The sequence below is a fragment of the Trifolium pratense genome, linkage group LG2 (genome assembly GCF_020283565.1).
Source record: "Trifolium pratense cultivar HEN17-A07 linkage group LG2, ARS_RC_1.1, whole genome shotgun sequence".
Lineage (NCBI taxonomy): Eukaryota > Viridiplantae > Streptophyta > Magnoliopsida > Fabales > Fabaceae > Trifolium > Trifolium pratense.
This window is the reverse complement of record NC_060060.1, coordinates 48058422-48071288: the sequence shown is the minus strand read 5'-3', so window position 1 is coordinate 48071288 and position 12867 is coordinate 48058422. Positions and strand designations below refer to the sequence as shown.

At 29.6% G+C, this 12867-nt stretch overlaps 1 protein-coding gene across 1 annotated transcript; it reads right to left on the bottom strand.

Moving 5' to 3' along the window:
* Window positions 1-10344: 10344 nt before the first annotated feature.
* On the bottom strand, window positions 10345-11903 carry LOC123911138 (60S ribosomal protein L36-3-like). Its single transcript, XM_045962497.1, has 3 exons — window positions 11747-11903; window positions 10680-10879; window positions 10345-10574 (listed from the first exon to the last, which is right to left on the bottom strand). The coding sequence occupies exons 1-3, from the start codon at window positions 11846-11848 to the stop codon at window positions 10544-10546; spliced, it is 333 nt and encodes a 110-aa protein (XP_045818453.1). The 5' UTR covers window positions 11849-11903; the 3' UTR covers window positions 10345-10543.
* Between the last annotated feature and the right edge of the window lie 964 nt (window positions 11904-12867).

The following is a 12867-nucleotide window of genomic DNA, read 5'->3' as shown; positions in this document are numbered from 1 at the left end:
TTTAATATTTCCGTCTCCATAATTGCTTTTCAGTAAGTTATCTAAATTCTAAACTGACACTGACATGAATCAGATATTTTTATGTTGTAGCTTAACTGGTTAAGCTAGTTGAACTAAATGTTAAGGAGTTAGAAGTCCTAGATTCAAGTCCCGACAAAAAGAAAAACTAAAATAACATTTTAATATACTAATAACTAATAATTTGCCATTTAAAAAAAAAACAAAAAAAAAAGATATTTTTATGTTGTAAATTTTGAACCGGCTCTTTTACGAATGTATACAAATGCAATACCATTAGTCTTAGAGAAGGACATGGAATGTATACAAATGCAATACCAAATCAATGGACTCCAAACATATATTCATCAACAGTGATCATATAACTTCAACACAACATAGTGGAGCTTCAAGATGAAAATGTTGCAGCTGAAGTTGGACACCAAGCTGAAGTTTAACAACTCAATGCTCAACTTCGGCAACAAACTCATTTGATTCATGAATTACATGCATAGATTGCATATGGTGGAAATGTTTTAATGCAGATCTCTCTTTTACTCTATAATATTGTGTTAACTATTCGGAAAAATAGTAGTGAGTTAGAATATTGTAGAGTTTATATACTATTTAAGTGTATCGCATAGTAATAGTACTATACTGTAATGTGAATATTTTCTACTATAATGTTGTGTTGACTATTCGGGGAAATAGTTAGGGTTGGCCAATGGCCAAGCGACCAAAGTAAGGCCCCAAATTTTTGGCCTAAAAAAGGACGAATTTTTTTTCTCCATTTGATTATAAATATATAATACGATAATTAAATTTCAAATATTAATTTAGTTGAATTTACAAAGGGTAAAGTTAAATGCCATAAACCCTCCTTCAATCCTTGAGCTTAACAATATTTAGTTTTATTTACTAGCATATTTTCCGCATTGCCCGGATTAGATTTATAAAAATTTGTTATACTTTTTTTTTAACAAAATTATTTGTTACTAGCGGTCAGACAGCGCGCCTGTCTGTGTCTATTATGTAAATTTATGTAAAAAAAAACATGCCTTATGTTATGGTGAGTATGTTAATAAAAGATTTTTGTATCATCTTTATATATAGGTATAGATAAATAGCTTTTGTTTATTGAAGCTAAAATAGTAAATGTTTAGAATGAATAAAATGAGACATACAACCATAGAAAATATTTCATTATATATATAAAGTTAATTAAGATAAATAATTTAGGGATAATAAAAAATTCATACGCACACTAGCCATGGCTATGGATAAAATTATATAATACCCGTAAACAATGGTGGGCCTTGAGCAAGGTTCAAGATGAACAACTTATGTAAATATTGGACGAACATAAATTTATTTTAATAGTATTGTAAATAGTTAGAAGATAATATATATTTTTGTTTTTCAAGTAGCGATGTATTCTGTAAATATGCAAAATTATCTTTTATTTTTATTAATGTATGCAAGAAAGATGAAAGGAAAGAAAAAATAAAAATCTGAAAATAAATAAGAGATAAAAAAAATAATGATGCCGTAGTATTACATGAAAAATTAAGGAGAAAATGAATTCTAATATATTTATGGTGTTATGCATGTAATAACTGGTTGTGGGTATTTTTGGTGATTGATATGCATGACTACAAGAGTCATATTTAATACATGAAAATGAAAGAATTGTGTATGATTTATTAATATTAAAATTTAATTTTTTTAATTTAAACTTCATAATTGATTGGTGGTGTCATGCATGTAATCGGCCAGTTGTGTTTTTGTATTTAATATGTATGACTTCAAGAGTCATATTTAACACATGAAAATGAGAGAAAACAAATTGTGTGTTATGAATAATATGTAATGAATGTCCATTATTATGTAGGTTTTCTTGTCCCCTAATTGTGTCCTATAAATAGGACCTCTTTGTTACAATGTAATACACACCTTGAATAGAATAATACAATAGTCTATTCTCTCTTCTCTTTCTCTCCTTCATCTATTCTTCCATATTATTGTTCATGCTTAGAAATTGTTTATAACACGTTATCAGCACGATAGTCTCTCTCCTTTCAAGAAAGATATAGCAACAAAGGGAAGTGACAATTTTATTTTATGTATGATTTTTTTTATTCTATTCTTTCAGATAATTTTTTGTCTTCTTGTTTTTTTTATATTGATTCACAAACCTTCGATCCAGAAGTATCGTGGTTAAATTTTTGAAATATGAATCCTGAAGATTCATAGTGTGATAAAATTTTAAAATATGAATCCTGAAGATTCATATTATGATGAAATTTTAAAATATGAATCCTGAAGATTCATGGTGTGATAAATTTTAAAATATGAATCCTGAAGATTCATAGTATGACGAAATTTTAAAATATGAATCCTGAAGATTCATAGATATAAGTAAAATGAACATCAATCCCTGAAGGATTGGATAAATAACTGATTGAATATATATTTGATCCGTTATACAGTTCTTAAACAATTTTAAAATAAATTTGTATTACCCACGAATTCCTGAAGAATTCATTACAGATACATCTTTGAAGGATTGTACAATTAGATATATTATAATATAACGAAGAATATGGATTATTCTTATGAGGATTGCATAAAGGATTATTCTTACATTATAACAATATTATATAGTTCCTGAAGAACTTAAAAGAAAAATCAAATTATTTCTTAAGAATTCCAAAAGAATTCAATATACATATGCATCCCTAAAGGATAGTTTTACCAATTTTTATAAAATTTTGGCAATTTACAATTTTCAATGGATTTATTTATTTATTTCTATATTGTACAAAACATAAAAAATGTATATCATATGCCAATTTTGTTATCAATACGTTATATGCCAATTTATTTTTATTTTTTCAATAAGTTACTAATTAATCTTATTCATAACATAGGTTACATTATAATTATTATTAAGTTACTATTTAATTTGCATTATAAATTTTCAGTACGTTACATTACATTAGTATTAATAAAAAATAATTGGAATTAATTTTTTTTATTTGACTATGTTTATTATGCTTATCTAAGTATTTGCTTAATTTTATTATTTGATGATAGTATATATCAATGATAAATGAATGAAAAATCATTCCCAGAAGTGAATGAAGTCCAACCCATTGATGTTACTCCATTCCCAGAAGTGAATGTAGCAACACACGATTACCATGGACAAAATTGTGGCCATCGTTGAGGTAATAGTCATGGCCGTGTTAATTTTAAAAGCTCGGTTTCTCGCTAGAATTGAAAGAAAAAAAAAGGAAAAGTAGACAAATTAGCAAAACTAATGAAAATATATGTGATATTAGCTAGTTCCCGAAGAACTAATTAAAGAATAAAAAGGGAAAACCTTAATATTGAAGCATCTTTGAATGATTGCTCAAAGAATAAAATTTTCTTGAAGAAATTATGAAGATTATTATGATCATTATATGAAAATCACTTGTGATATAGTTCTTGAAAAGCTAAAGCTTTAATATTAGCGCATCTTTGATGGATTGCTCAAAGAATATGGATTTTCTTAACCAATATTATGAAAGATTGTAAAATTGTGTTTTTCTCTAGCCATTCTGAATAGAGATTTGTTGTTGAGTTCCTGAAGAACTAATTTTTGTTTACAACATGATTAAAGTCCATATGATCTATTTGATCTTAGTATAAATTGGACCAAAATTAAAAGAACAATTATGTATGTCTCTTGAATATGCTCCTGAAGTAGCAAACTTATGAAAATAATTTCAAAAAAAAAAAATTTGATTAATCATATTTTAGATTGGTACAATTTCAATAATTATCAATTGAAATGTGAAACTTTTTACATGATAATTCGACTTTATTTCTCGATGTACAACTTAGTAAGATCTCTATCTATCTATTTTATATTTTACTATGAGGTAGACGATTATTATTCCCTATGAAATATATGCCTAAGAAAAAAAGTTACATTTAGCTTTTTATACATTAAACTTTGAATTTATTTTATGGTGATTATGTTTTCTTAAGCTTTGAATACAATTATTTTCTTAATTACTTATAATTATAATTCGGTTACAGTTTGTAAATATAAACTGATTTTAATTATTCCGGTTACATATTTAAATCAATTGATTGATTTTAATTTTAAAATCTTTTAATTGTTACTATATTTTAATTTCTAATTCTACTGAAATCCACATAAAAAAAAATTTGTTATACTTTATTTTTACTCTTTTAATTCTCATACAAATAAATTATTACTATTTTTTATTGTGTTCCACCGAAAAGATTTTTTGTAGAAACATATTTGTTTAGCTTGAAAATATTCATCGATACTACTATTCATGAAAAATTAAATTTTATATTCGGTAGTACGAAAATTATTGAAGACTCCAGAAGAGTCAATGCATTGTTATATCGAGAAACAAAGTTGCACTTTGCTAATGTATTTTATATTTTAAGTCTTAAAGAAATTTGTTACCGAAGGATATTCACATAAATGAATATCATATTGAAACAAGAAACGACGGAGATATTTTATCTCTTATATTACGAGACATATTATCAACTTTTATCTCTAGTTTGTGGTGTACTTATGATATTAGTGCAACTTAAGCACATGTTTAAGTAAACCAGAAGTTTACAATTTAAATTATATTAAGTTTGTAATTGGCAAGATCGGATGGGTCATCCCGAATCTATTATGATGTGAAATATAAAATAATTTTATATGAATTGAAGGGCCTGAAGTTTCTTCAATCTAATAATTTTTATGTGTTACTAGTTCCCGAAGGAAGTTGATAAATTAAGTAAATGAGCATCTTTTATTTTTTAGAATATATATAAGGTGATATTTGTAAATCAATACACCGATCATGTGGACCGATTAGATTCCTAAAATTTTAATTGATGCATCAACTAAATGGTCACATGTATGTTTGTTATAAACTCACAACCAGAAGTTTGTGAGATTATTTTTAAGAGATCGTTTTATATATATTATTCTAGAAAATATTTGATAAATATCATATGTTAATTGAAATTTATACCAAACATCTTGTGAAATATGTTCATACAAACAAAAATAATGGACCTGAAGATTCATTCTAAGTTATAGTTGGGAACACTCAAACATGTATGTTGAGATATTGAATAGCATCATGCCAACAAATTATTATATACATAAGCTCTCCCCTAATTTATTTGAATTTTAGTTTATAAACCTATTTTCCCATATAAACATTTTTGGATGTGTTGGGTACGTCTCAATTGCTCCAATATAATGCATTTAAATGGGTAGTAAAAGAATATTGGGAAAATAATTTTTATATGAATTTCCAAAGTGAGCCAATAATTGGAGATTTTTTTACTTATGGGCTGATTATCAATTGGTGAATTAGTTTTCCCAATATTAGGGGAAGATAATAAGCAGCTAAAAATATGAACTAGAAGTTCAATTGAAATGTTTTGAAATAAATTAATAATTGTTATTTTGATCCTCTTAGAAATCAATATGAACCAGAAGTTCAAAAGATAACTCATTTGCAAAGTTTATGAAATCAATCAACAGCTGCTAATGCTCCAATAAAAATGAATGTCCCTGTTGGACAATCTAATATTGCAAATGATTCCTAACCACGCGTGAAGCATGGTAAGCAAATCGGTTCCAAAGATAAAAATCCTCAAATAAGAAAATGAGCTAAAAACAAAGATGACCCGAGTGAGGATATGAAAATAGTATTTGACATAATTAATTTTCCAGTTCCAGAAGAACTTATCAGGTACCTGTAATTTACGAAAATATAGAGATCTCGACAAACTATGTCATGAATGGAATACGATGGAACCGAGATGAAGTCAACGTTGACAATATTTTTGCACATAATAAAGCGCTATATATGTGATAAATGACAATGAGGATCATAAATCAAAGTCTATTAAGGATTATAGACAATGAAATGATTGACTAAATAAGATAGACACAATTGATACAAAATTAAACTAGCTTTGCAAAGCGAAATGTTTTTGGACCAGTAGTCCATTTCATCCGCAGATGGAGATAAATCGATATGAATAAGTTTTCAAGAAAAAAATAATAAAAACAAAATGTTTAGAGTTTGAATTGTTATTCAAGTATATTGATAAATGTCAATCATTGATTTTCAAGAAGCATATTCACCTGAAGTGAATTCAAAAATTAATTAAGTTGAGTAGCATCTGAAATACTCAATTCATGTGAAATATGTGTTTTAACGTATTTTACTGGCTCACTTGATAATGATGATCCCGAAGAGCTTATGAGATATTCTCATTTAAATTTATAATTTAAATAAGATTATATAGCAAAAGTGTTAAAACAGTTTGACATTGACAAATCTAATTTGTTGTATACTAAAAATGGTTGCAATGTCATTTGATGTGTCATGCCTCAAGAAAATGATGCACAATTTGAATTGGTCCTGAAGTACCATATCTTAATTCAATTAAGCTCACTAATATATTTGCTATAATTTCGTAGTATTTTATTTTTGCCTATTCATCCAACCCAAATATTGAAGTAAAGCAAAACATAGAATTATTTATACTTTAAAGAAACAACAATATCATCCAATCATGTGAAGATTTTAGCACTACATCAAGCAGAAGATGTTTTTGTTGAGGATTGTAATTCAACACATACAAGAAATTCGTTGTTTTATTACAAAATGATGGTTCCTGCAACAACTCAACATGAAGATAATATCAGACGCAGTGCTAATTTAGAGAAGAGTATAATAAAGAAGATATAACAGATTTTTCTACAGAGTCAACTTTTAGTAAAACTTTGGCGCAGCTAGTACATAAGATTATTTGATTTTTCATCTCATGTATAATAATTGTCTTTATGAGGGGGAGATATAAATATGTTCTGCACTCTTTTTCCCTTCACTGTGGTTTTGTCCCACTGGGTTTTCCTTGTAAGGTTTTTAATGAGGCAGTTCACACACAAATGATGATGTACTCTTTTTCCTTCACTAGGGTTTTTTTTAGAGAAAGAATATCCTTCATGGACATTCAAGGGGGAGTGTTATGAATAATATGTAATGAATGTCCATTATTGTGTAGGTTTTCTTGTCCCCTAATTGTGTCCTATAAATAGGACCTCTTTATTACAATGTAATACACACCTTGAATAGAATAATACAATAGTCTATTCTCTCTTCTCTTTCTCTCCTTCATCTATTCTTCCATATTATTGTTCATGCTTAGAAATTGTTTATAACATTGTGTTATTTATCTAATATTACTTGTGTTTTCTTCATTTCTGTAATTAAATTATGTAACATTTAAATTTCTAAATCAAAAGTAAAAAAACATAATTAACTTTTAAACATTAGATTCAAGAAATATTCAATATTAATTTTAACAATATTATTTACAATAAATGAACTTAAATTGTTTTCCACTCCGCCAAACACGAATAATCATCACATTCGTCTTCACCACCTTCGCCCTCATCGAAAGCTAACTTCTTCCATTGATTGTTCACCTCATCTAGCTTAATAGCTTGCTTGTTGTGAATCTTCTCAGCAATCACACATGCACATGACAAGCCAAACATTTTTCTCATTACACAACCACACTTTTTGATATCCGTACCAAATTCCTCAACTCTTTTTGCTTCATGGTAAATAAAATCCAAGGCCTTTCTAGAAATGTCAAACGACAATTTATAGTACAAATAATTTGACTTGTATATGTGTTATGCAATAGGTAAGCTCTTACCAAAAGATGTTTGTAGCTGTATTAATCAACGTTTTATGGACCACACCTTAACCCATGGTCAAATCATTGTGACCATCTAACAAGTATTTTTTCAAGACACTGTGTGAAGATTCAACTCTATTTATGGTAGTATTGCCAATATGCATAACACAGTTTGTCCAAATATTTACAATTTTCTCTTTATCAATTTCTAAAACGGTGATTTGGACATAATTTAGAAATCGTGGCCACATCTGACATACCTTCCTAAACTATAAAACAACATCAACATATTGCTCATAGTGGGTGATTCCGACACATCCTTAAAAGAATTCATCACGATATCCTACACGGCTGACTGCTTCACATTTTCTGCATCTTTTATTGTGCAATAGCACTTGCGCTTAGCTTTCACATTTTTTATAATATGATAACGACAAACCAACACAACTGAGTTTGGAAATACTCCAGCAGCAACATTCATCAGTGCAGAATTCCTGTCAGTCACAATCACCTTCAGAGTGATGTCTTCACTCCTAAAAAGACTATGACAAATTTCTAGAGCCCAACTAAAGTTGAGAAAAGCAAACCCAACAGAATATGTCTTCTCGGTCGACGTGACACCGACTATCTGAAGCAATGACATACTGTAACTGTTGGTTTTGTATGTGGAATCCATCAATAAAACAGTAGGAAATGTGTTTAACAAGTTCACAAATTTAGGAAGTGAAAAGAAAATATTCTGAATAGTTGTAGACTCACCAACCGTTCTAAATTTGTTAACATACTTGTTATCCTCAAGACGTTTTTGCAGTTGTTGCATCTCAATCCTTGACGTCCTAGTGGCAAGTTTGAATCTATGACGCGCATTGTACACTTGCTTAATTGGAGTCACATTGTCTATATTTCTCTCTTTCAATGTCATTTCAGCAACTAACTCCTTCTCTTCTGGTTTCAAATGCTCTGTAACCAGATGACCTTTTAACTCTTTGTCCAACACATGGGATTGTATGCCGGACACAACCGTAAGATGTCATTCTGGTGATACATGAAAATAACCAAGGAGCCTAAATGGACATTCACATTTTCTCGTTTCCGTCTCTTCATATTTTTACATCTTGTTGGTTGGTTTGTACACACTACCCTTTCGCAACCCAACACAAAAAATTGCTTTCTCCTATCAACACTGTAGTCAAATTTCACAATTACAACGACAAATCGTAACTTTGCAGCTTCGCTGCGAACACAATCAATCAGCTTACATGTTTTATTTATCAGTCACAAATTGACGATTTGTATAGAAAACTATCGTTGGGAGTTGAGAATTGTAAGACATCGAATCACCATCCATAATGTCAATTTGGGGTTTAGCAACCACTATCGCTTTCAAATCGTCGGGAGGTTTAAATTTGTCAACCATAACTACAAAAAAAAAATGGACAACACATATCAACAACACAAAACTGACATAAACAATGCAGTCAACTTACAAAACCTGCAAAATATTGCAGGTAACAAAAACTTCAGAATGGGTTTTTTTGAATATTTCAACACAAATTTCGGAAAATGTTTTTAGAACTAAACCAGTGTTATAGCTACGTGTGAAGAAGAAGCCAAGTGAGCGGAAACTTTTTTCCAAAGTTTGAAAAATTCAGATTGTATTTTCCAAATTTTAGGCTTAGGGATAAAAATGGAATTTTGGGGATATAAGAGAAACATCGTGGGGTTGGGTGTGGGGGGGGAGGAGGAGAGAAAAATTCGATGTGTCAGCATGGGAATCGGTAACATCGCTTTTAACAGTAGCAATGACAACACTATAGTATGTTAGGGTGTGACAACAACAAAGAATGTTGGGCAGCACAGCAGCGTAGAAGAAAGTGATATGCTTTGACAAATATGGTAGACTAAAATGTGGTGGATAAATAAATGAAAAAGGGAAAATGCACAAAATGAGTATTGCTATATGCATCACCTGAATCACATGTGGCTTTTTAATTAGTAGTCATATTTTCAACACTCCTTATGACAGAAAACATGGGAGGAAAATTGTAAAGGATAATGCTATATAGTACGACCAATTTCACTCATGAAAACTAACAATGCACACCTGTACAATTTTTAAGGAGTTAGAAAATACATGAATGGACTACACTGTGTGACGGAAATCGCAGAGTAGTGACAAATGAAATGTCTGGCAATTATATGTGAATTTATTAAATTGCCATTTGAGAGAATACATGAATGGTTTGGAATTGAAAATAAGTAACTGTTATTCTTCGATAACATCCAGCATTATCCTAATTGTAGAGTTGTCTATTCTCAATGTATAGCATTTTCCAAATAGAAAATACATTTGACAATTTTAATAGACAAAAACTATAATACTAATCAGAACTTTTTGGTTTTAAAAACTAGACTAAAACATTCATAAAATTGAATCAAAATACTTTCCAACCCTATTCTAACCAAACACTTTGTAGATCAATTTGTATTAATTAAGAATTCTAAAAAACGTTGTGTTCCATTAGTACAGACAACATGTTAAGGGTTGCATGCAAAGGAAAATAATTTGTTAACTATGCAGAAGAAACATTTGATTCAAAAGGATTTTATGTTACTTCTAGTATAACACAGAATAATCCAATAGCACTTTCCATAAATCATACAGTCAAAACAAAATATCTCTAGAAGTAAAAGCACACTACATAGTTTAACCAAACAAAACTGAAACAACTTGTCTTTCAAAAAACATTGGTACATCCGGTTAACTTTGAATGAAATAAACAAATGCTTATTTCTTCTTGTCACCTGCTCCACCAGCCCTGCACACGATTAAAAGATAGCGCATAAGAACTCAATTTTCATGAAGAAACAATAAGCATAATAATAAAACACTTATCATGTATAAACACAGAATGAAGACAAACCTCATCTTTCGGAGAACGTTGGACATCTCCTCACGCTTCTTCTTTGCGCGTTTATGGGTTCCAAGCTTTCTTTTGGCCACTTTCAGTGCCCTCTTATCCTTTCCAACCTTCAGCAATTCAGTGATACGCTTTTCATAAGGTGCAAAGCCAGCAACCTCACGAATGAGGTTCTTTACAAAGTGCACACGCTTGCTTGTTTTCTGTCCACAACAACATGCTTATTAGGATAATAGACAATATCAAAGATAAGAAAACCCAAAATATCAAAATCAAATCACTCTTGATAGTCCCTTTTGAAAATTTCCTTCTTTACTGTATTTTATATCTTTCAATAAGCATCAATTAAGACATTATAGCACAGATGTTTATTCAAATCACCAACCATTAAGCTTATTTTAGCTCCAGCCATATATTAAATAGCACTATAGTAGCAATACAAACGACATTTTATAAATAGGAAAATTAACACAATTTTTTTGGGAATAAACAAAAAGCTTGTAAATTGTCATATAACAGCAACTTAAATAGACTTATTAGCAGTGTTGTCATACATCAGCCATGGCTGCACATTTTTTTAAAAACCAACATAGCCATTATGTGAAGGATGGCGACGACATATGTCAGACAGTATGTCGGCTCTCCACCATCAATAACATTGCTTATTGGGGTAGCATTTCAAACCATTTTTGTGACAGATAGCAATGCTGTTTAACATTATGAAAATCATTCTAAAATTTATAACAAAATGTTCTCTGTACAAAACAAAACAAAAGAGTCCAAAATCAAAATTCTTGTAAAACAGTGGTTTTGCATTCTACAACTCAACTCACATCAAATCACATAACTAACTCTCAAATCTTTTACTGCTGTTGTTCATTTTTCATACAAATCAATTGCATTGTAAACAAAAATGAATTCATTCAATCTCTAATAACAAATCCAACAAACTTAAAACTATACATCAAACAAATTCTCATATAATTCAAAATTCCAAAAACAAAAGTAAAATCTAAACCATGAAAATTCTTAACTAATCTGCGAACCCTAAAATTAACAATCTTACTTACCCCTTTACGATTAGAGGGCTTTGGAGCCAATTCCTTCTTGGTAACAATATGACCTTTGTTCAATCCAACAAAAAGACCCGTACTTGGTTGCTTCGGAGCCATTTTCCTGAATCAATCAAACACAATAACAAAAAATTATTCACAATTCGAAAACCGTGAAACCAATTACCATTGTTGAAAAATTCAATCAAAGTAAGATTAATGTTCAAAGCATCGAATCGATACTAAATGGATTGAAAGAATGAAGAGAAGAGAGGAGAGAAAATTAGGGTTCAATTACCTGCGGTAGCTTCAATTAGGGTTTTGAAAGCTTCAGTTTCGCCTTTTATTACAACAGGAAAGAGAAAGAAAAACCCATTTTTGTTGGGTCGGGTCAATTTTTTTCGTTAAGGCCCAGTTAGGGGTTGCTTTTTGCATCACTGTTTTTCTTAATTGTACCCATCATCTTTAAGAGCAACATTTATCTTTTTAGTAAATCACAACACAACTTTAGAAAACATTATCAAAGAATGAGTATTTCAAAAAAGTCTATAGAGACTAAATTTTATGATAGGGGGTCTTTTTAAAATATTCATAAAGTTAAAAGATCTATTTGAGAGTGTTTTACAAAGTTATAGACTAATTTGATGGTTTATTCGGGAAAAAAAATGTTACTGAGAAAAAACAAAAAAGAAAAACCAAACACTTTATGGAATTTTGAAATATTATTTTTTTGGTAAGCTAAAGATATCTTTCGCGAGCAACTGAGCAGACTAATTTTTTCGAGGTAATTGAAATCCATTTAAGGGGTTAACCTCTTCCAACAAATGTTTTTTCATACGCATCGGCCGGGAATCGAAATGGTCCAGGAACTTAAGTATCTACCACTTGTACCACATTATGTTGGTACAATTCGTTGAATATTTGAACAAAGTTCAATTCAATCATAAGGTTCTCCAACATTAATGTATCATCTACTTTTGTGCCAAGAGATGTTGCTGAATAGTAATAATCTCATTTTAAAAAATATGAAAATAAACATAAGTTTTTTTTTTCTTTTTTTCTTTCTTACAATGAAAATAAACATAAGTTAGTTGCACACTTGCACTTGCACACTAGCAAGTAGAAACTTGTATTCGAAG